The sequence below is a fragment of the Tripterygium wilfordii genome, chromosome 8 (assembly GCF_013401445.1).
Source record: "Tripterygium wilfordii isolate XIE 37 chromosome 8, ASM1340144v1, whole genome shotgun sequence".
Lineage (NCBI taxonomy): Eukaryota > Viridiplantae > Streptophyta > Magnoliopsida > Celastrales > Celastraceae > Tripterygium > Tripterygium wilfordii.
The window spans coordinates 1923054-1947346 of NC_052239.1; the positions used below are offsets into that span (position 1 = coordinate 1923054).

At 37.6% G+C, this 24293-nt stretch overlaps 3 protein-coding genes and 2 non-coding genes across 6 annotated transcripts; all 5 read left to right on the forward strand.

Annotated features, from left to right (window-relative positions):
- The first annotated feature begins 21 nt into the window (after positions 1 to 21).
- On the forward strand, positions 22 to 119 carry LOC120004645. The gene has a single exon (XR_005469575.1). It is a non-coding gene; the product is annotated as a small nucleolar RNA snoR100 (small nucleolar RNA).
- Positions 120 to 215: 96 nt separating this feature from the next.
- Positions 216 to 312, forward strand: LOC120004649. The gene has a single exon (XR_005469578.1). It is a non-coding gene; the product is annotated as a small nucleolar RNA snoR100 (small nucleolar RNA).
- Positions 313 to 6015: 5703 nt separating this feature from the next.
- LOC120004509 (copper methylamine oxidase-like) lies at positions 6016 to 12810 on the forward strand. Its single transcript, XM_038853865.1, has 12 exons — positions 6016 to 6463; positions 7375 to 7484; positions 7623 to 7928; positions 8022 to 8134; positions 8225 to 8555; positions 8648 to 8863; positions 8968 to 9204; positions 9668 to 9853; positions 10399 to 10539; positions 11295 to 11563; positions 11960 to 12041; positions 12269 to 12810. Exons 1-12 carry the CDS (start codon positions 6262 to 6264, stop codon positions 12401 to 12403), a joined length of 2328 nt encoding a protein of 775 aa, XP_038709793.1. The 5' UTR covers positions 6016 to 6261; the 3' UTR covers positions 12404 to 12810.
- A 1116-nt stretch (positions 12811 to 13926) lies between these two features.
- On the forward strand, positions 13927 to 16442 carry LOC120004370. Of its 2 annotated transcripts, none has more exons than XM_038853705.1 (2): positions 13927 to 15055; positions 15173 to 16145. In XM_038853705.1, the coding sequence occupies exons 1-2, from the start codon at positions 14113 to 14115 to the stop codon at positions 15985 to 15987; spliced, it is 1758 nt and encodes a 585-aa protein (XP_038709633.1). In that variant the 5' UTR covers positions 13927 to 14112; the 3' UTR covers positions 15988 to 16145. The 2 variants fall into 2 exon arrangements, with proteins under 2 accessions (XP_038709633.1, XP_038709632.1); XM_038853704.1 differs by adding an exon at positions 16397 to 16442 and having other exon boundaries at positions 13928 to 16055.
- Positions 16443 to 18840: 2398 nt separating this feature from the next.
- On the forward strand, positions 18841 to 24285 carry LOC120004407 (histone deacetylase 6-like). Its single transcript, XM_038853759.1, has 6 exons — positions 18841 to 19445; positions 20214 to 20654; positions 20747 to 20889; positions 22512 to 22602; positions 22697 to 22839; positions 23869 to 24285. The coding sequence occupies exons 1-6, from the start codon at positions 18906 to 18908 to the stop codon at positions 23906 to 23908; spliced, it is 1398 nt and encodes a 465-aa protein (XP_038709687.1). The 5' UTR covers positions 18841 to 18905; the 3' UTR covers positions 23909 to 24285.
- The last annotated feature ends 8 nt before the right edge of the window (positions 24286 to 24293 follow it).

Here is a 24293-nt window from a genome sequence, read left to right on the forward strand (position 1 = left end):
AAGCCGATGCTTTGGATTCAAACATGAAGGTAGCATGGTGATGTGTACAGAAATTTAAGGGTCAACATGTCTGCACTCTCTGATTCTCTGATTTGAGGGCCTGGTTACTACCCAAATTTCGTCGCTTGTTTTCTATGTTCTGTTGCCTTGCACTTTTTATAATTAAGTGGTTCATTTTTGGGATAATCTGTACACAATAAGCCGATGCTCTGGATTCAAACATGAAGCATGGTGATGTGTACAGAAATTTAAGGGTCAACATGTCTGCTCTCGCTGATTTCTGATTTGATGGCCTGGTTACTACCCAAATTTCGTCGCTCTTTTTCTATTGTCTGTTGCCTTATGCATTAGACAAAAAAAGTCTCGAGAGAATTTGGTATCATTTGGGTGTTATTTTTAGAAATAAATATCATGCTGGCTCATTCTCTAGCATACTTATGTTCATGAGGAGCATGGTATTGGATGAAATGTGGGTCTCTTGGGTGCCCTTACTCCGAACAAGTTTTTTTTGTTTTCTTTTTAAAATGAATTTACTACCTTAAGGTTTGTCTAGGAACTACCTTTCGAATGGTGGGGCACATTAATGATTTATCTTCTATGGGGTGTTCGGATGAACTGAACTGTTGGATTATTGAGGATTTCTTTTTTAATAGGAAATATGATGATGATATTATTTGTAGATATCTTGTTTCCCTGGCTGGGACATTGTGACTCTTGTTTTTGTTTTGTGCTACATGCACCTGGTGGTCTGCTGATAATTTTTTGAATTTATCTCAAGTGATGGTTTTATGACATCCTCTCTTCCACTAAGAGTTTCACATAGATGTCTAATGATTCTCATAGGATGCCCATTTTGGTGGGGAATTTGTTCTGTCATTGGAAATTCGGCACAGGGAGAAGCTCTCCTTGTTGAGCTTAGCTTGAGTTTATTTTGGAACTGGGATTTCGGGTGATATTTTTTGATGCTGAATGCTAGGATTTGTAGATGTCTTGTTTTCCTGATAACTTGCATTATTAGTTTACTACTCTTGTGCTTGCTTTGTGTCCCTGTTAGAGCACCAACACGGGGAATAGCAAAGCCCATGCCCCTCATATTTGCTCTACATGTGAGTCTCGTCACTAGCACTTACACTAGCACTTACGTTTCTATACAAAAATAAGTCAGTACATTTACGTTATTGTATCGATAAATTTTTTTGGTTCAATCACATTAATAAAACAATCTTTTAATACAATCTTGGAATATAAATATCCGTACATTATTTATGCCTGATTAGAAAATCATTATTGTGGTATGTTAACCAACCAGTTGCAGGCCCATTTGAGCTCATGGGTCTGATTGGACTTGGGCTAATAAAGACTCAGTGATCTCTTATTGATTTTTGATAACCGACTCCTTTTATCTATGGGCCCAAGTCTTATGATCACTGATTAGGGCTGTACAACAAAAAAAATTTTGTCGTGTCAAATCAAATCGGGATGTCTAATTGACTGTCGGTTATTGTTAAATATATATTAGTGATATTTTATTGTAAAACTGACCAAATCGTCAATGAGCGGTTAAAAATCCGACAACGTGGACACCCTTATCACTAGTGGACCAAAAAAGATGTTAAAACTAGGTGGGTTTTTTTTTCATCCTGTCATGAGAATTGGGATTTGACAAGGACAGACCTAAATAATTGAAGTGCTTTTGTCTGGAAACTAAAAGGATGGCAGCAAGCAAGAGTGGACAACATTTTAAAGCATTTGACAAGTACTTTTTTTTGTTGTTGTTAGGTGCTCATTCGGGACCCACAAATTATATACGTATTATGTTTTTTTTTGATGAGGACTTTAGGTTATGTGGACTGAAATGTGTCTTTTTTTTGGTCTCTTTACATTCACCTTTTAATTTATATTGTAACTCTATTTTCATTGAGACTAAATTAGTCACGCGGTTAGATTCTCATTTCATCTCTAATTGTACCAAATGAAAACATTTGTAATCCTAGATCCGATTGGTATAATCCAATCGAATGATATATAAACGAAGTTCAAGCATATTTCACACAACGAACGAGTTCTGTGGACTCGAGTGTTACGGAGACAGTTTAGGAAAAGAAATTCATACAGAAATGTAGTTTAAAATAGACCATAATATTTGTTTGATGTGTTTCATCTTCAATGTCTAACGGTCCTGAATTTCCTTTCTTTCTAGTTTACTAGTTACAATTGCGAGAGGGATATGAGATATGCAGTTTTGTACTATTTGTTTCGTGAAATCTGCGGCATGCGGGGGGTCACCACCTACCGTGACGTGAGGTATTTTTCTTAGGATTGTCTAAAATTATCAATTATAATCAATTCGATCGGTACGTTATTCTCCAAAAAATATACTTATTTCTCTAAAGAACCTATTGGTAATTGAAAAATCGACAATAACTCACCAAAAACGCCGGAAAAAAAAAATACAAAACGACAGATGAACGATCGTGGACAGCCCTAACCTTTCTTGCGCGGACTGGTAAATTTTATATGACACGGGCTTCTCATGTATGTATGTGCATGCTAGTGGTAGGGTCCATCTTAAGAACAATGATGACTGTATGTTTGTACGTATATATAATAATAATAATATATTCCATAGTGGTTATCAAATTGTGTGGACAGCCTTTCAAAAACAAAAAATTTGTGTGGACAACGGGGGTGCAATGTTATAAAAACTAAGACTAAAAAGTGGTAGTGGTAATAATTTTTACAATATTGAGGAAGGTCCGAAGATGAGTCAGCTTTTGATTAAAGTTGATGACAGCTTCATTATCAAAGTGGATATCTAGTAGCTCATTTCCACCTACCTCCATATTGATAGGACTACTAAACTTTCATTAATTAAAAACAAAATAATTATGTGTGTATGTATATATATATACACACATAATTATTTTATATATATATATTATTTGACATTCTTTTCTTAACTTGCATGAACTATTATATAGTATTGAATTATTGATAATCTCATATCAGCTGCGATAAAGAGGTGAAAATCCAAATATTCAACTACACATATGGTTTTGCTGGCTGGGAATATAATGATATATGATGATGTCAAAAATAGGCCCAACCCTACTAGATGAATCAGTTAGTCAAATCAAGTCCTTCATTCCTGATTTGTCGCCTTCCTTCTTACACAATAAGCGAACGTAAGTTTCGGTAGAGCCCCGAGGGTGTGCTCGGGGAGACCTCTCCGACGCTTAAGTTAGTACGATATTAAACTTTGGAGGATGGCTCGTTGTTCGGAGCGTTGCCTCTTGCTTAGTAAGTAAATTTGAGTGCAGTAGTTAGAATCCTTACCTGAGAGTGGATGTCTCATTTTATATGCGTCTGAGCAGTTTGAGTTGTAGTAGGAGTCAAACTATCTCTCATTGGTTTGCTAGACGATTTTTCGGAGGGTAAATTCCCTATGTATCCCTCTCCAAAGGAGAGTAGGACTCTGCTTGGGAGTTAGTGTCCTGTTCGGACTCTTCCTTGGTAGATTTGACCTTAGTAAGGTATGGTCGAACCTTACTACATTGGTCAGATGGGACGAACCATATTGATAGGAAGGAGTGTACTAGGAAGGTCGGTCATGACCTTCCTACCACACGATCCATACATCTTACTCCGACGAACGACCGAAGTTGTGCATTCAATCCTGTAGTTCGACCTTTGTTTGGTCATAACGAAGTAGGAACTTTGGCTGCTGACTGGTCTTAGCATAGCTGCCACTTATGTGCCACATGTCCAACTTTTATTGGTGGGGTAATTTTGGTATTATCAATATCTTTATGTTAGACGGGTAACTACATACTACAGTAGATTATTCTGCAATTTTCAATGAGTATCGTCTAATTTGTTTACTAAAGTACAAAAAAATTAAAAATTAAATTGAGCCTCATAATGGTAACCAAGTGGACTCTCATATTGAAAATTACATGGCCACTACAATGATTTCCACTCATCCTTATGTATAGGGATAAGTATAAATTTGACCATTATACTTTGCTTTTTAGATCAAAAAAAACTCCTGATATTTTTTTGAGTTATTTCAGACCTTACAATTATTAAAATGGATCATTTTAGCCCTTCTGTCAAATTGACGTTAAATAACGATGATGTGACAGTTAAGCGTAATTTTTTTATTTCTTCATTTCTGACGTGATGTACATGTGGATATAACCAATTAAATTATGACATGTGTATTAACCTCAATCTCCATCTCTGCAACTCTTATCTCCATCTCTGCAACTATTTTTTGATAAATTTGAGAGATTATTTTATTGAATCTGTGGATAAAGACTAAAGAGAAATACAACCAAATATCCAGAAACGGAAATAACAACCCATGGAGCTTTTGTAACGGATGTTTGCGAACACATGGGATAGAGGGAGTGACATGTCATTTACACATAATTTTATATTTTTTTAATCAATGCCACATAAGATATTAGAGTGCATATCAGCATTTTTAACGGATTCTTGACAGAACGACTAACTAGCGTATATCATTATTGTGTAAGTACGAGGGTTTTTTTGAACCAAAAAATAAAGTATATGGGACATTTTCATATTTATGTATATATGAACATATATATTCATGAAAATTAGCTGTCAATTACGCATTTTTTGGGATTTTTTTTATATTCCCTGATTTAAGATTCACATCACAATTAAATAATTAATGATGGTGCAATGCGTATAAATTGTTACTTTTTTTTACCTGGTGGAAATGATCTTAATTTTTTTAATTACCATTACCCACTTTTATATGAATCTTTCGATATCAACACACATACATTTTTCTGTTTAATTAATCTTAAATTTCTAAATATAATCATTAAACAAAAAATATATTATTTTCCAGCAAAATTAGTTTCCTTTTTTTTTTTGGTTGAAAAGTAGCCGTTGAAGATCGGATCATGTCCATTTATTAATTCATAGTTTATGAATCGCCATAATCACTACTTACTTGTCTAAATTAAATTGTCTATCCTTTTTTGTTTGAATTGAAAATTGGACACTACACTAATTACGGAAAATCTTTATTGTGATTAGTGCTAATTTCTAAACCTAATTAGCCACTGACGTGATGGCTACTTAACCATACAAAAAGCAAGTAATATTTCCCAATCACGGCAAGTCCCTTTCAGGGGTCACGTTTTTTTAGTCGGTACAAAAAGTTATATAAGGTGCACTCGTGACATAATAACAAATAATTCCAAGTCCTTATAAGCAAAAATCTACACATATTCAATTGGCCTTATCATGCTAAATATCAAAAATTAGTTGAGAATAATATCACAAATTAGTTGAGAATTACGAGTAGCTTATATGACACTCTCATCTGTATGGTATTTCATAGAGGTATCGAATTGGAGTTTTCTTATTCTCTTCCTCTGTATTAAAAAAAAAAATTACACAAAAATCTTGTTTTATCAATGAGAAAAAAATGACAAATAGTTTTGGACCTTTAAATGTTTGTAAGGGGTGGGAGAAAAAAAATCAGTTTCGGGATGTTTACGAAACATTTAAATATGCGAACCCTAATTTGGATGGTTTAAATCTGAACGAATAAATCGAACCATAACTTTATCCGGGTTGTGGGGCTGAACAAGTAAATCATACAAGATTTCTATATTCAGACTTGGACTCGATTTTAAACATTACAAAAATTTTGTGTTTGGATCTGAATTTTGGACATATGACTTATGTCCAAACATGATTTAATCTGAGTAAGACAAATACAGTCATCTAAATCGAACATAATTTTGTCACCCCTAAGTTTGTCATGTTTTTCCATTACCCACTTAAAATATCCCCATCACTCCCCCACTTATCTTATGATTAGTGCCTTTGATAAGGATAAGCCCCCATCAATTTTATACCGTCTTATCCTTTTAGTCCCTAAACATTTTAATTATTTAAGATTTGAAATTTTTTTTATACAACTAGGACCTAAGCACGTGGTCCTCCTCCCTCCTTTCTGTATATAAGTGCATCCATAAACTTTTCTCTTGCCTCCAAATCCAAATCGCTCTCTTTGTCACGGCTCATATTTCTTTCTCGAAACTTCTTGTAGATTTTTCACACAGAGTGATCGCAGGCAGAGAGAGAGAGTGGTGGTGCAGAGCGAGGGAGTGTGGAAGAGGTGGCAGAAGAAGGAGCGAATTGCTGTATGTCAGTAGAATATTGCATAGAGACCTTTTGCGGTGGATTTGGTGAACTCGTGAACCCCTTGCAATGGCCTCAGCTCCGCAAAAAGCGACGCCCTGTTGTCTTCCTAAAACCGACTCCGCTCCCGTTCCCCGTAAGGCCGCTCCAGATTGGAACGTTGTTTCGGCCGATCTTGGTGACGATCGAGCAGTCGAGAAAGCTTCCATCTCCTCCTTGATTCGTCCAGTCGATTCGCGTCCTGAACCTTCTGCTAAGGCCTCTGCTAAAGGTCATTTCTATCTATCTTTCTCTCGTGCTCTATTCTGTTATGCCTTTTTTTTTAATGATCGCTTTATATATATATATATTCTTTTTGTTTAGCTTGGTATTTGAATTTTTGGTTAGATTCTTTTGATTTGGAAGTTCGTTTGTCATTCTTGAAAAGAGATGACACCATGGAGTTTCTTAATCTATACGCTGTCGGTGGCTGTATTTCTGGAATTCCGTTGAAAACAAGTGGCGCCTCTGTTTTGAAATAGCAATGCGAACGTACACCATAAAATTTCTTACGGCGCTATTGTGGATTTTCCAGTTATCTACACGATCAATCGTCTTGGGAAGATCTTTTCAGTTTAGATTAGGTTTGCCAATAGTGGATCAGAATTGGAATTCTATTTCTGGCATCTCAATGAACTTCTCTTATGTTAGGGAATTATTAGTTAATGTTTTATATTTTTTTACTCTTGCCTGAAATTACCATACCAGAACAATGTTGAGAAAGATAGGAGATTATTTATTGCTATGATTTATTGTTATTTTTTAAAATTTTCGGGGCTAAATATTGGTTGAAGGATGGATCAGAGTGAATTTACATTTAGTCCATCCAATGAGATAGCTTTTCCGCTACATGCAGATAAACCTCAATTATTACTTTGGAGTTCTTTCGTTTGACTTTCTAAATGCTTTCACTGTCTTTTCTTCTTATAGACTTTCTTTTTTATTTTTTTACTTTTGATTTCCTATGCTTTTTCGGGGAAAAGAAATGATACTAGATGGAAATTACATGTATGGGCAAATGCTTCTTTGCATTTTTGTCATTATATACATCAACATGTTAATATGTTATAAGCCACGTTAATGGGATGCATGTTCTATCTATCACATTTTTAATTGATCCATTTACATGGATTGGTTGTGCAGGAGTCCCAATCATGTTAAGGGCACAGACCAGCCATCCTTTGGATCCTCTATCTGCTGCTGAAATCGCTGTGGCAGTGGCTACTGTGAGAGCTGCTGGATCTACTCCTGAGGTTGACTGTTGCCTATAACTTTCTTTCTACAAAAGTAAAAAAAAAAGAAAAGATTATGAGCATATGAATAGAGCTTTAGGATATCCCAAGTTGGCTTTTCTGTTGAAGTGGTGTGTTGATTTTTTTTCCCCATTTCAGGTCAGAGATAGCATGCGCTTTATTGAGATTGTTTTGCTTGAACCAGAAAAGCATGTTGTTGCACTGGCAGATGCATATTTCTTCCCTCCTTTCCAACCATCATTACTTCCCAAGACAAAAGGTGGGCATGTAATTCCTAGCAAACTGCCTCCAAGGCGAGCAAGACTTATTGTTTACAACAAAAAGTCAAATGAAACCAGCATATGGATTGTTGAACTATCGGAAGTACATGCAGTGACCCGAGGTGGACATCATAGAGGCAAAGTAATTGCATCACAAGTTGTTCCAGATGTCCAGCCTCCAATGGTATGCCCTGTTCTATTTTGTCTTTTTTTTTTCTTCTTTCAAAGATAGATGTGTACTCACCTTGTGAGTTAATGTCATCCCATGCAACCTCAGGATGCGGCAGAATATGCTGAATGCGAAGCTGTAGTGAAAGACTTTCCTCCATTTAAAGAGGCAATGAGGAGGAGGGGCATTGAGGATATGGAACTTGTTATGGTTGATCCTTGGTGAGTTATAGGTAGTTATCAATGGAATCGCCCAAATTTATGAGAAATTGATGAGTCATTCCATGTTTCCTTTATATAAATGTATTGCAGGTGTGTTGGTTATCACAGTGATGCTGATGCCCCAAGCCGTAGACTTGCTAAACCACTTATATTTTGTAGAACTGAGAGTGACTGCCCCATGGAAAATGGTTATGCACGTCCAGTTGAGGGCATCTATGTACTTGTTGATATGCAAAACATGAAGGTTATTGAGTTTGAAGATCGCAAGCTTGTTCCCCTGCCTCCAGCTGATCCGTTAAGGAATTATACTCCCGGTGAAACTAGAGGTGGTGTTGATCGAAGTGATGTGAAGCCTTTACAGATTGTTCAACCCGAAGGTCCAAGTTTTCGTGTTAGTGGGTACTTTATAGAATGGCAGAAGGTAGATTGATTTTTTTAAATAAGGTTATATAATTGTGCTACCCATGTACAATTTATATGCTAAGCAGTATGCTGTATTATCCTGGGTTGCAGTGGAATTTCCGCATTGGGTTTACACCGAGGGAAGGTTTGGTTATATACTCTGTTGCATACACTGATGGCAGTCGGGGTCGAAGGCCTGTTGCCCACAGGTTAAGTTTTGTGGAGATGGTTGTGCCTTATGGAGATCCAAATGATCCACACTACAGAAAGAATGCTTTCGATGCAGGGGAAGATGGTCTTGGTAAAAATGCGCATTCTCTTAAGAAGGTTTGATAGGACCTGCCCTCACAACTTGCACTTAATTTAATTTTCGGCATTCATTACTTTCATTGTGTTTTTTTAAATGATCTAAACGAAAACTTTTGTGACAGGGGTGTGATTGTTTGGGCTATATTAAATACTTTGATGCCCATTTTACAGATTTCACTGGTGGAGTTGAAACCATTGAAAATTGTGTTTGTTTGCATGAGGAAGATCATGGAATTCTATGGAAGCATCAAGACTGGAGAACAGGTTTAGCCGAAGTACGGAGGTCTAGACGGTTAACAGTGTCGTTCATTTGTACTGTGGCGAATTACGAGTATGGATTCTATTGGCACTTCTATCAGGTTTGTCGAAGGCCACATTATTTTTCGGTGATTGCTGCTTTTGTTGGATGGATTATTTTTAAAAAATTTCCAAACAAACTATCATAGGCATTGTGGTTGTGGGCCTTGTGGCCAATATAGCAGAAGACAAAAAAGAGCTAGCATAGTCTAGATTCTAGAATCACAAAAGTACATAGATTATCTACCATTTGTAGTAGTAGATTACTTGCTGATAGTTTCACTTCTAACTTACGTAAAACAGTAAGCTACAAGCATTCTCTAGGGTACCCTAGACTTTTGATGTAATTTTTTTTCGTTCTTTTTGCTACATTTGTATACCCTACTCTATCTGTTTTTTGATACCTGTTCAGGCTTATATTTAAATTAGTTTTGAACAGTCCATAATCTCTGTTCCTGTGACTGTTTATTATGTTACATGTGCTCTTTAAAAATCTGAAATGAAATGCTACCATCTGTTTTGCAGGATGGAAAAATTGAAGCTGAAGTTAAACTTACTGGAATTCTCAGCTTAGGAGCACTACAACCTGGGGAAACTCGAAAATATGGTACAACTATTGCTCCAGGTTTATATGCACCTGTTCATCAACACTTCTTTGTTGCTCGTATGGACATGTCTGTTGATTGCAGACCTGGTGAAGCTTTTAATCAGGTACAGTGCTTCGTTTTTTAAGATATAAAATGAAAACAACTCCTGTGCACAAGCCTCCCGTTGTGGGCGGGGTTGGGGACAAGCATGATGTACATAGACCTTATCCAATATAATATGTGCTTCATCTTTAAAGATATGTGTCATAATTGAGTTCCGCATGCTTTTTTGACAAAGTCACTGTCCTACTGTTTTGGAGGCATCTCCATAGTGCATGTTTCTTTTAGACTGCTTCTCTAGCACACTGCATGCTAGATTCTTGTGGGGCAGATGATTTATAATAATGATTTTGGAAAGTTGGATTGGTGAGCTAGCTGGAAAGCCTGCAAGTTTCATTTTAGGCTTCGACATGTCATTACTTGCTATTTTATCTAAAAAGGCACTTACTCACAATCTCAATCACACAACTGATAACGACAAAGGATATGCTTCATTCGTGAAGCTCTTCCTAACATGCTTCTTGTTATTAGTGTGAAAACCTATCAGATCAAATTCCGCATTTATCATAAAACTTGTGTTCTCAAAATTTATTGACTTCTTTTTCCTAGGTTGTAGAGGTCGATGTTAAAGTTGAGGAACCTGGTGAGAACAATGTCCACAGTAATGCGTTTTATGCTGAGGAGATGCTCCTCAAATCTGAATTGCAAGCAATGCGCAATTGTAATCCTCTAACAGCTCGCCATTGGATTGTAAGGACATTGTTGCATTTTCCTCGTGATATTAAAGTTTCCTCTTTGAATCTTGTCATTCCTGGAGAATTTTTTGATATTCAAGCTGATTATGATCTCATAAAGTTTCACTGGCTTTCCATACAGTCGAGTCTATAGTTTACGGACATTTACGTGCATGCAAAGTTTTGTATGTATATATCATCATGAATCTTTTTTCTTGTTTCATACAGAGTCAGAGTATGTTGGCTGTTACAGATTTGCAATGTTTATTTAGGTGTGGCCTTGTCATTGAATAGTTGTGTAAAACAAAGAATTGTATGAATCGGGCAGTGTCATTCAATGGTTGTGTTTAACAAAGAGCTGTATAAATCAGGCAGTATACTAAGGGTCACTGCAGAACATACTGATTGATTACGTATTTTGTGTTTTGCTAAGATGAATACTCTGCTGCTGAGATTATATAATTTTTTGCAACTTATGACTATTTGAATATTGTAATATAAGTCTATTACAAGATATAATTCTTGCATATATTTAATTTACATAAATTCATTTGAGCAATAATAACTTGCATGGATCATTCAAAGTCTTGCCCAGTAACCTTTGATTGAGCTGTAGCAAATACGTGCCACTAATTTATCTGCCAATTCATGTTAGGCTTAATTACGTAGATATATGCATGTATGTGTGTGCATTGAGGTGACTGAAGTAGCCTTGTTTCCACATCCAAATGCCCCCTAATGAGCAACCTACTGTATGAACTTATAATTCAGGTTAGGAACACAAGGACAGTAAACAGGACTGGACAGTTAACTGGCTACAAATTAGTACCCGGTTCAAATTGCTTGCCTTTAGCTGGTTCCGAGGCGAAGTTCTTAAGAAGAGCTGCTTTCTTGAAGCATAATCTTTGGGTGACTGCTTATGCGCGTGATGAAATGTTTCCTGGAGGAGAGTTTCCAAATCAGAATCCTCGTGTGGCTGAAGGATTATCCACATGGGTTAAGCAGAATCGACCATTAGAAGAAACTGACGTGGTACTTTGGTAAGTTTTGATTTGTGTTCCTTCAAACACACACAGTCATATACTTGTATCATGTGCTGCCTGATACTATGATTCTTTTGAATCAGTTATGTTCAATTCTTAGGTGTTAAAGTTTAGGAATATAAACGTGTTCGTGTTGGAAAAAAATCACAAAATTTTTACTAATGTTACTTTTAATCCATTATTATTGACACCATGTGATATTCTGCTTTATTAATTCTGATAATATTTATTTGTCCATAAAGCTTGGGCAGCATAAAAAGGAAGCAAACACGATGTGACAGCAACCAAGTCCTCTAATACATAAAATGTCACGTTATCGCAGGAACCATGTCCTCTAATAAAGAGTTTTTATACAATCAATCTGAAGGTAACACTTGATTTGTGTACATGCAGGTATGTTTTTGGGGTCACACATGTACCTCGATTAGAAGATTGGCCTGTTATGCCAGTGGAGCGCATTGGATTTATGCTTGTGGTATTAACCTTATCATTCTTTTGTGCATTTTCATCTGCATTTTCCTTCTATATCCCTGTCCTACCATGGCTGATTAAAGGCTTTTATAAAGCCCCTTCGAAAATAAGCTCGCTCTTAAAAGAGCTTCCAACCAATTACATCCCCGAGATGTGTACAAATTTGAAGACTTGATTCTGTATTGTTCTGCACTGGCTTAATGCTGTTTCTACTGGTATTTGTGAATGCAGCCACATGGATTTTTCAACTGCTCTCCTGCCGTGGATGTTCCGCCCAGTACGTGCAGATTAGATGCAAAAGACAGCGATGTCAAGGACACTGAGGTGGCCAAGCCCATTGAAAATGAATTGCTCGCAAAGCTTTGATGTCTCTTACGTTAAGTGTTACTACAACTAGCATGGAATGAAATCTCTAACATTTTCCCGATGATCCGTCCAACTTGTTCAGATTCAGTAACATCACGTACCCACAATGAGTAAGACAGTTTGCACAGTAGTAACTTTGAGTTTGACTGCTGATTGGTTTGTTTCTGGGAAAGAATGTTTATGGTAGTGCCGATGTAACTAGGCATATGTCTATCACTGTCGAATTTAATAACCCTGGCCCGCGGCTCAGCGGCTTCATGGATCATCTTTTCATTTGTGTTTTTTAACCTATGACTGTGGTGTGAAATCATTCGTGTTTCTATTTGTTTAGTGCATGGTGTGTAATGTAATTATGTCAGAACTGCTTCTCTTTTGCAAGTTTTGTTTGTTAATTTGGTTTCTTGACTTATTATTTTAATCGGCTTCTATTATTTTTTTAACGTTGATCTGGTGTGGAGGCCTTAATTTTTCATGAGTTGTTGAGGTACATAATATAATTTCCTATTTGATATGCCTGGTCGGCAGTATGGGTTTTAAATTATTTTAGTGAAAACTAGATATTGGTTTTCTTCAAATAAAATGTCAGCAGTTGATATTCTAGTTATTTCAGTTATTGATCCCAATTATCTCAGTTCGAGTCCAAATATAAAATAGTAGTGTTAGGTAATCCATATAATGGTAGTTCAAGTCTCTTAAACGAAATTTTAAAACGTTTTAAGCCTTAAAATCCATGTTAGATTTAAAAAAAAAATTATGTATTTAGAATCAACGCATAAAACTCTTCTTAACAAGATTCATTGTCGATGAGTTTTATCGGGTATATCTTAATTTCATTGTTTTTTCAATGGAATTTCAAAAATAAAGGAGGCAGAACTAAAACAATGAATTTTAGATTGTGTTTTAAAAAATAATGAAATCTATGTTAAAACAATAAATTTTAGACAATGAATTATGAGATAAAGAGTGGAATAAAGTTATTCCATTGAATAAATTAATAGAATGAACTTGTTGGACTCCATTGGATTATTAAACTGTTGGGTTATATGTCATTTTCGAATATAAAATTTTTGTCCGGTTTAAAATAGGATCGGAGTTCAAACACATAAATCATGTTCAATTTAGTTATCCAAGGTTAGATTAACTTATTATCCGATTTACTTTTAAATTTAAATCAATTTGGGTGTGATCAATTAAATACGTCCGAAAATTTAATCCAGATTAGAGCACACACATTTAAATATTCATGTAAATATTTTTGAAAGCATATTGTCCGAGTTAAAACCGAACTTGTGGAAAAAAAAAATGGAAAATTCAAAGATAAATATATAGAATTCATAGAACCAAGAGTTTCTTAAAGTTTTCGCTGTTTCTTCCTTCCTTGTCCGAGGAGTCAAACGTCAACTTTGGAGTCGAATTTCCTCAGTCTATGGTCTTTAAAAAAAAAATAAAGAATAATGAAAAGTCGCTGCATCTTCTGCGTTAATCTCACGGCAAAATAATTTGGCAGTTCCAGTGGCCCCACTCTGTGTCCTCATCTTCGTTTTTCCTGAATTATTTTTAAATTTGTTCGCTCTGACTCCACAACCAACATACCATACATACCCTCTCAAATTGAAATATCAAAGAGATGGAATCAAATTGACTATGGTTATGGTCGTCCCGCATTTCTTCAATTCAGTATTCAACTCTGCAGTGAAGCTAGGTTTCCAATGGCAGCTACTGGTGGCGGTGGAGGAGGAGCTGTTGGTGTTGGTGTGAGCGTCAATCACGAGGAGGAGAAGACTCCACAAGAAGAACTTTCTCTCCCAATTATTTTAGCAGAGCGAGTTCTTAAATCAGCTCAAGAGGCTGAGGCTAACAAGCTAGAATGTGCCGAACTCGCCAAGCAGGTCGACAAACTCTCTCAGATGCTCCGTTCCGCCGTGCGCCTTGCCGCTGCGGCTCAGTCGCTTTACGACCGTCCCCTCCGTCTCATCGCGATTGATGTTACCAAGAATCTTGAACGCGCTCTGCATCTTGTGCGAAAGTGCCGCCATAGCGGCGTACTACGTCAGGTGTTCTCAATTACTACCACAGCCGACTTCCGCAAGGTCTCCAGCTTACTTGAATCCTCAATTGGTGACATGCGGTGGCTACTCTCTATCTTTGATTCTGGCGGAGCTGACCTTTCTCTGCCTCCAATTGCAAGCCACGTCCCTATCCTTGCCTGGGTCTGGTCCTATATCGGTACTATCACTATGGGGCAGCTCAGAGACCGTGTTGACGCCGCAAACCAACTTGCCTCTCATGCTCGTGATAACGATCGGAACAGGATAATCATTGTTGAAGAAGGCGGGATTTCACCCCTTTTGAAGTTGCTCAAAGAGGGCGACTCTCCAGAGGCGCAAATTGCTGCTGCGAATGCGCTTTTCAACATCGCCACTGACCAGGAGACAGTGAGATTGATCGTGGAGTTGCTTGGGGTGCCAAAAATTGTTGGGGTTCTTGGTGATTCCCCAATGAGAGTCCAGATTGCGGTGGCAAATTTGGTAGCGAGGATGGCGGAATTGGACCCTCTAGCACAGGACAACTTTGTGCGAGAGAACGTAACTAGGCCATTAGTGTCGTTGCTATCTCTGGATTTGGTCTTGGATACTCCTAACATGGAGTCAGGTAAAACTAGTATTCATTCAATTGTTCAAATTAATAAGCAGTTGGCCTCAAAACCTGGACGCAATAATTATAGTCATGGAAAAGGTTTGAATTTGTCGGCTCACTCATCATTTTCAGATGGTAGTAGTGGGGGCAGCCATTATAGGAAAGATAAGGAGATCGAGCCACTTGAGGTGCAGCGTCAGGTCAAGGTCAGTTGCGCCAAGGCGCTTTGGAAACTGTGTGAAGGTAGTGTGTCAAATTGTAGAAAAATTACAGAGACAAAAGGACTGCTTTGTTTGGCCAAGGCTATTGAGAGTGAGAAAATGGAAATGCAGTTTAATTGTTTGATGACTGTGATGGAGATAACAGTGATGGCTGAGCAAAATGCTGATCTTAGACGAGCGGCTTTTAAGACTAATTTGCCTGCTGCAAAGGCAGTATTGGATCAGCTTTTACGAGTAATTAGGGAAGAAAATGATCCAGCATTGCAAATTCCTGCTATTAAGGCAATTGGGTGCTTGGCTCGAACTTTCCCTGCAAGGGAAACACGAATACTTGGTCCTTTGGTTTCTCAGCTTGGGAACAGGAATGTGGATATGGCCACTGAAGCTGCTATCGCATTGGGAAAATTTGCGTGTCCTGAAAATTTCAATTGTTCAGAGCATACAAAGGCCATAATTGAGTTTCATGGGGTTCCACCTTTGATAAAATTATTGCGTGCCAATGGTCGGCCTCAAATTCATGGACTTGTGCTACTATGTTACCTTGCATTGAATGCTGGTAACAGCAAAGCTCTTGAACAATCCCGAGCATTGAATGCTATTGAGGGGGCAGCGCGTACTGTTCTAGCTATGCGTCCTGATTTAAGGGATCTGTTTGCCAAAGCCATACACAACCTCACTCTTTATCAGGCCGGAACTCATCCCCATAGACAGTCTTATTCTCCATAATTTCCAGCGGACAGTTTTATTTATCCATATGAGCATGTTGTAACATACATTCAGCTGTAACAAACATTGTAAGAGTTAGTCATTCCCAATATTTAATATTTATTTATCTGTCATGTTATACAGATACATTTGTGGATTCACATAATTTACTTGGTTTTTCTACTGTGATTTCAAATTTACGAAGAATTTCTTTCTACTCTGCTGTGTTCTCTCTCTATTTGTATCTCTCCTTCCTTTTTCGGCCAGATTTATCTTGTTTTGCTGCTATGAGAGAAGCTCTTTTTAATTTGCATAGTTTTGTTTTGTTGCTTGCTATGCAGTATTCACTATAAGTGATGGAAGGACATTTTAAATTAGTACCTTGTTTTGAGGTTTACATATTTATGTTAATTGTTTCTGCTCTTTGCAGATTGAGTAGGTACTTGGTGCTGTCTTACCACCTAAACTCTGCATCAGGTTTGAATCAAAATTCTCTTTGGCATTTGAACTCTGTAGAACAGGCAGGACACAATTATGTGTACTGTGTTTCTACTGTTGCATGTTCTAATACACAAAAACACACACACCCCTACAAAAATATATGAGTACTCAACTAAGTATGTGTGCCCTTTTTTGTGATTCACACACATAGCAGCATATTCATCTTGAAAGTTTGCACACTGGATAGACAAGTTTAGAATTGCTGGTGGTCCTCTCTAACTTCAATTTGTTTTATCCCTCCCTTTGTTTCGGTTAGTTCATTTCTAGAATTCTAACTGGTATTTAATTAATTTATTTTTTTTGTAGCTAACTGTTGCCTAGGCACTGAAACCTATTCTTAGCTTGGCCATTCGATTAAGGTTCTTTCGATTGTTGTGTAGCAACTAGCAAGATACTAGAAAGGGTTATGGATACTCTCACAAATTAGGACTTGGCATCATCTGGAACTGTAAAACTGAAAATAGTTAATTTTATTTATATCAACCCTTTAATGTATGATCAACATTAGAGATGAATCAAAAGATCTTAACTACTATCACTGTAGTTCCAGTGATCTGCAACTACCCATAGCCTTCATGAGCTCACTTGTGATGAACTGACTCCAACTATAGATAGTGACTTTAATATTTGTTTTCTTAGGATTCTCAATCATGAATTGTGTAGTTACAAGTCCTTGATTCGTATTAGGAAGGGGACAACCAATAGGGACTTGAAAAACTCTTTGAAGAGTTTTTTAATTAGGTGAATTATCTTTGATGAGATAAGAAAGCTGTTTATGTTATTTATGTAACTCAAGGTTCTTTCCATTATGTAACTCAAGGATTTGTTATGATTTTTGTGTTTTCTTGATGTACACTGTTATGTGCTTGTGTTTTCTACCGTCTTATTGTGATTCTTCATTCTAAGATTGATTGGTAGCTGGTACTGATGCAGCATCATTTTTAATAAAACCTGCCGGCGCAACAGTTATTGAGATTATAGAATGAGAATGTCTGGAGCAGCTATCCCGGATATCGGCTAATGCATGCTGATTTCACATGTTAAGCACTCTTACTTTAATTTTTGTGATTTACTTCATAATTCTTTGTTTGATTAATCTAAAATTAAGGTAACAGTAACACCCTTTACAGTAATGTCGGGATACTAGCCGGAGTACCAATTCCCTTTGGACCTGGATTGGAGTTCTGATTAAGAGTGAGCTAGAGCATACTTTGATGCTGGAAACTTTTTATGCTGGTTTTGCATCTAATGACACTAAACTGCTTATCCTGACACTGGTTAAGTTGACTCTGCATATATCCTGGAAAACAGAAGTTTGACTTCTCATATTAACACAGACAGCTTTCTTGTTACCTGGAAGAGTAAAAAGTGTAGTGTATGTTGCATAGTTTGTACAAGACAGTCAAGACTAGATGAAAGTGGAGGGGACAAGAAAACTTCCTATATTGGATTTATACTGTAAGAACAACTATGTGGTATGGACCATGGTCCATGGATCTATGATTATATATGTATACCTGGAGCTGACTCTCTTGCCCAGTACCTTTTCTCTCTTCCCCCCCCCCCCCCCCTTTCCCTCTCTAATAATGGAGAGGCGAGGCCAGCAAGCCAATCACACTTATGGTTTTGGAGGTACTTCACAGCGCATGGGAGGCGCCTGAATTGTCTTTCTATGTTTGTTTATTTTTGAATAGGGAAATTTTGATTATAAAATTAGCCAAAAATACTATATTTTTGAATACCCTATTCCTTCATCCATCTCTTAACATTATTATGACTAGGGGTGGCAAAAAAAAAAAAAACTGGTTCTGGGTCGGTTCCGGGTCAAACAACATCAAGTGCTTACGAAATGTTACATGTCCGGACACTAATCCGGATTGAATTTCGGATGTACTTAATTGACTAAACTAGGATTGATTTTAATATGTACAAGTAAATCGGACAATAATCTATTTCAAGTTAGGGTCTGGACAAGATTTGTATGTTTGGACCTGGACCCGGTTATAAATCGGACAAAATTTTGTGTTTGAACTCAAAATTCAGATATATAATTTATGTCTAAATTTGATTTAATCTTGGTTAGATAAATTTGGACATCTGCATCGGACAGAGTTTTATCACCTCTAATTATGACATTTTCTCGTACCTAATTCGCGATTCAAATTGGGTCTAGAGAAGGCCTTAGTGTCTGTCTTCTCATGTTAGGGCTAGAGAAGCCGGCTTATTGGACCAAATTTTCAGCCCGTTAGGTCATTCTCACTCAGTCCAGTAACCGGCTGAAGCCCATAAGATAGAGCCCATAGAAACGATTCTGCCTCGCTCTCGTGGTGCTTATGAACGTTCAAATTTTGCTCTTTTTTGACTCCCTATAAATTCAAGAAGAGAGAAGAGAGAGCAAGAAAGAGAAAGGACTCTCCACCCTCGAGTGTTCTGAAACTATGGACGACGACATAGCGGGCGCATCACTTCCTTCTGGTCCTGACGCGACGAAGCGGCGAGTAAGCTACTTCTACGAGCCGTCTATTGGAGACTACTACTACGGACAAGGCCACCCGATGAAGCCTCACCGTATCCGGATGGCGCATAACCTAATCGTCCACTACTCACTCCACCGTCGTATGGAGATCAACCGGCCCTTTCCTGCCGGTGCGAATGACATCCGTCGCTTCCACACCGACGAATATGTTCAGTTCCTCCAATCCGTCAGTCCTGATGCCCTAGCCGATCCATCCTTAAACCGATCCCAAAAGCGTTTCAATGTCGGTGAGGATTGCCCTGTCTTCGACGGCCTCTTCAACTTCTGCCAGGCTTCCGCTGGAGGTTCCATTGGTGCTGCGGTCAAGCTCAATCGAGGTGATGCCGATATTGCGCTCAATTGGGCGGGTGGCCTGCACCATGCCAAGAAGAGCGAGGCGTCCGGGTTCTGTTATGTGAATGACATTGTACTGGGAATTCTTGAGTTGCTGAAGGTTCACAGGGTGAGATTTTGTTCTTCTTCTTCGTATTTTTCTAGTGTAGATGTTTTGGTCGTTTGTTATGGAAAATTGGGTGCAGAACTGAGTTGGAATCGTAGAATTTTATTTTTTCTTTTCTGCGCTTTGTGACTTGGGGCTGAGACAACTCCGGTGTCTATTCATATTAGTTAATGGTAAGACATGTGGATGTTTTGATTCTGTCATTTTATCTCTGGTTTTATTTAAGGTTTCAGAGGGGTAGCGTTTTGGATAGATTGAAGATTAGGCCAATAGCATTGTTTATTCTGATGAACCTGTGAATTTGATTTTTTTTTTCTATGAAGCAAATGTTGTATTCACTTATGATATTTCTTTATTTTTTTCTTGCAAGGTAGATACATTTATGCTATTTCCGTTTTTATAAGCTCAACAGTTGTTTGCATGGCTCCATTGATGTATTGGTACTTTGATATCGCTAGAATATTTCTCTCTCTCTCTCTCCCCTTTTGAATTTTTTAGGTAACTAGCCAAAGTCAGTTGTTGCTTGGAGTCAATATGATGTATCACTGAGATGATTTGAAATTTACAAACTGTTCTCCTGTGATTATTAGAAATATTTTCAAAATGTAAAATCTGATAGGTTTTTTATTTGGTCTACTTCTTACCTTATCATGCATTATTGTGTGATCCCCTGTTGATATTCGAGGATCAAGGTTCTGATTATGCCTTTGTGCCATTTTTACCATTTGACTGACCGTTGATTTTTTTTTCCCTTTATCTGCCGCGGTGCAGCGGGTACTCTACGTAGATATTGATGTCCACCATGGAGATGGCGTTGAGGAGGCATTTTATACCACTGACAGAGTCATGACAGTCTCTTTCCATAAGTATGGGGATTACTTTCCCGGCACCGGGCATATTAAGGACACTGGGGTGGGACTTGGGCAGAACTATGCACTGAATGCCCCACTGAATGATGGGATGGATGATGAAAGCTTCCGTAGTTTGTTTCGGCCTATAATCAATAAAGTTATGGAAATATATCAGCCAGATGTTGTTGTTCTTCAATGCGGAGCTGATTCATTGGCAGGTGACAGGTTGGGGCTTTTCAACCTGTCCGTGAAGGGACATGCAGATTGCCTTCGTTTTCTTAGATCTTTCAATGTGCCGTTGATGGTCTTGGGTGGAGGAGGGTACACCATTCGCAATGTTGCCCGTTGCTGGTGCTATGAGGTAAATTTCTTCCTCTGGTCTTCTCCTTTCATTTTAAGGATTTTGTTAGTGATGAAATATTTCTGTTGCTTAATTTTGTCGCTTTGTAACAGACGGCGGTTGCAGTTGGCGTGGAGCCTGATAATAAATTGCCATATAATGAATATTACGAATATTTTGGCCCAGATTATAATCTTCACGTTGTACCAAGCAACATGGAGAACCTTAATGCACCTGAAGATATGGACAGAATAAGGTGATTTTAAGTACTGCATTACTTGTTTCTTTCTCTTTCACAGTTCATATTATTGCGAGTATCTCGGATTAGTATTCGTGGAAATGTTGCATTGCTGTGACAAACTCTTTTAGTATTTATGCAAGCTTGTCTTTTATGATGCTGACTAGTTGGAGTTTGTTGAGACATTGAAAACTGGTGATACACTATTAGCGAATGGAAATGATTGATGTCTCCTGAAAACTTTCCTATGAACTGGAAATTGAAACAAATTGGTATTTCAATTGATTCACTTTTGAGAAGCTGAGTCACTTGTTTCTATTTAGAATGAAAATGGTTGTCGGCTAGTTGCCAAATGGGCCAACATGAAATGCCTAACCATGTGCTGTTGTGTAACATATTTCCAGTGAAGTTTGAAAATTTGGTCCGTAGACTGATAATATGCTGCCAGATTCCAATATTTGTGGTTTTGCTCTATTTCAACTTTTCATTGAACAAGCTTTGAGATTATTTCAGATCAGCAGTTGGGCTGAAGTGAACTTGCTTTTATGGATAATAACATATCCATTTCACTCTAGCTTTAATTGGCAACGGTAAAGCGGTGATGGTTCCTTGTGAAAGTCATAAAATTCTTGTAGTTTCTTTTACAATAGAGACCACAGTTGATTCTGTGGGGGCCAAAGTATTTTTTTCCTGAAACAGAAACGAGGCTTGTGACTTTCAAGTTTGTTTTAATTTGTTTTTACTATATGAATTCCAATTGCTTACAGTTTGGACATTGGCATTACCTTCATTTTAAGAGGAACCGATTCTTCCTATAAATTGACATTCATCTATTAGTCTACTCTTCGTGTCATTTGTGTTTGGGTTCATCTTCTGTTTCCTCTGAAGCTTTTATGTGCACATTTTGTCTTACTGTGTTCTAACTTCTAAGCCTAAAGAATTTATATGAATATGCCGTAGCCGATCATTTGTGTTTTCCAAGAACAAGTGCCTAGTTGCTTAGGTGACAAAAATGATCAATTGGTATGTGTTCCTTTTTAAACCCTCTCAGGTGTTTGTAGCATCTAGAAGGGGTGCAATCTGGATTTCCCAGAGAACTCTCATCATCCAGTGACCTGGTGGTTGCTAAATGATTTATACTGTATGTATGAAGTGTCCTTGATATACTCTTCTCTGATGAAAATTGACTTGAGATGGGCATAGTATAAATTATTTCCTCTAATCACAAAAATAGTATATATTTTTCCAAAGGAATAATTTGTCTTTTGATCTTTGCTATTAACCAAGTTTTTCTTTTGTGAAGACTTTTCTGCTGGTTGTATCTCCTACCTAGCCTTGAATTGGCAAAATGTTAAGGTATTCCTCTTGTAATTTATTTAACAAAAGGGGAAATTTTGTTGAACACGTGTTTAGTGAACACTTAACTCACCTGCAATATTGCAGGAATGCTTGAGTTTGCGAGCCATTTAATGGTTCTAGTCTTCTTCTACTCCTCAACGTGCAAAGGGTCCTCTCTATTTGCAAATATGATATGTTACTCTTACTTGTCTTATGTGTATAATGTATATCCTTTTGTTGTTTAGTTTAGCCTTTTTGCTAATACTGTATCAATGAATATTTGACTAAGACATCTGTTTCAGGAATATCCTACTTGAACAACTCTCAAACCTATCTCATGCCCCCAGTGTACCTTTTCAGATGACACCTCGAATTGCACAAGCTCCAGAAGAGGTTGGTTGGCAGTGGTGGATTCTTTATGAATATTATTAAATGAAAAATTTTTCTTCTTCCTTGATGGTGGAGTATTGCTGTATTGGTGATGTAGGCGGAGGAGGACATGGATCGAAGAACTAAACCGCGTATTTGGAATGGGGATGATTTAGAGTCTGATAATGATGATGATGCAATTGAGCCTCAATACAGAACCTCAAGCACTGATAATCAGACTTCGGTAAACACTGAGATGAGGTATGTTGCAGTATATTCTTAAAATCTTCTGAGTATATATTGTACAATTTTGAAAAAAAAAAACGGTTTCGCTTTTCTTCCAAAAACAAAACCACTGTTGCCTTCATCCACCTTGCTCCACTTAAAGGAAATAATCATCTTGTATGAAGAATAAGTTTTAATGGTCCCTTGTCAGAACTGTAATCCTGATGTGGTATTGTCATTTCACAAGATAGTGTACTCATGAGCAGGTTCTCAGGAGCATCTCTGTATTATAGATAAAATGCACTGTTTCTGGTTAAAAGTTGATTGATATATTCACCACCAACATAGTTCGTGATATCCACTGGTTTGACCTTGTGTTTTCTTGGTCTGACATTTCTTTACATCTATGGCTTATGCAATATAGCCAAGCATCTTTTAGGGAGATATCTATTGCCTGACGTCGTTCAAGTTCACTACTCAATCCCAGCTGACTTTTAAATCCTCTCTGGTAGGAACCTATGACCTATCAATTGCTGATGGGTTCTAGTCCGCCGCAATCACAGCTATTTTTAAGTCCTTCACGTCTTCTCTTTTTATTTTCTGTCTCTGACGCCTGGTGTGTCAACTTATTTGAGATGCCTACGAGTTGAGATGCTAAATTGTTAATGCGCCAATAGACTACATCACTTCAAGGACAATTTGGGACCCTGACTTGTGAGTACTATCTTTTCTGGGCATTTCTAATAATCTCAAGTGTTATCCCTATTTTGGCATTTCTAATTTCCGGAGTTTTAGCCCCCCTTAACAAAAGGCCAGAGAAGCTTTCGAGTTATGAGTCGGGGATAGAACCAATGGGCGATGCCTGGTTACAATTTCGAATCCGTTATTACATGTTTGCTCTCGTTTTTGTTATTTTTGATGTTGAAACGGTTTTTCATCACTTTCCTCCTGCACTCATTTCGTCAAATGTCGTAGACCAATGATCACTGAGGATAACTTGAAATGTACAAACTAGTGAGGAATGTTTTTACCGTACATCTTATGTTCTGTTATTCTTTTATGCAGGGATGTTGGGGATGAAATGGATGAAGAGAAAACAGACTAGCATCCATCATCTCGACACCGATTGGAAATCTGTAGCTTCTACTCTCTTTCTCGCACCTTCCCTTAAAAACTTCTTTTCGGCTACAGGATGCACTCAGATCCTTTCGACGAAGAGTGGGGAGTAGGCTCTCAAGGAGAAAGCACTATGGCTTCCCAATTCAAAGTTTTGTTCAGTACACAAAGAACATTGATAAATCAGTGTGCAGAAAGTATTTGGATTGATGCCTATTAGATGGTTCAACTTGAAAAATAACCTGTAGCTTGGTATATCGTGATTTAATCACTCAAAAGCGTGTGCATTGCTTAAAGCTACTTCATCCTAATGGAACTCGACATGGGAATTGAATTGAATGACTTTCATTCCCAGGTTTAGGAAAATCGCATTG

Bases quoted from the DNA above. Each gene is read 5' to 3' on its own strand.
- LOC120004407 (XM_038853759.1), top strand. From the start codon at position 18,906: ATGGACGACGACATAGCGGGCGCATCACTTCCTTCTGGTCCTGACGCG. The intron at 19,446-20,213 runs GTGAGATTTTGT...GCCGCGGTGCAG, and splicing joins AGTTGCTGAAGGTTCACAGG to CGGGTACTCTACGTAGATAT. The intron at 20,890-22,511 runs GTGATTTTAAGT...CATCTGTTTCAG, and splicing joins GAAGATATGGACAGAATAAG to GAATATCCTACTTGAACAAC.
- LOC120004509 (XM_038853865.1), top strand. From the start codon at position 6,262: ATGGCCTCAGCTCCGCAAAAAGCGACGCCCTGTTGTCTTCCTAAAACC. The intron at 10,540-11,294 runs GTAAGGACATTG...CTTATAATTCAG, and splicing joins TAACAGCTCGCCATTGGATT to GTTAGGAACACAAGGACAGT. The intron at 11,564-11,959 runs GTAAGTTTTGAT...GTGTACATGCAG, and splicing joins GAAACTGACGTGGTACTTTG to GTATGTTTTTGGGGTCACAC.
- LOC120004370 (XM_038853704.1), top strand. From the start codon at position 14,113: ATGGCAGCTACTGGTGGCGGTGGAGGAGGAGCTGTTGGTGTTGGTGTG.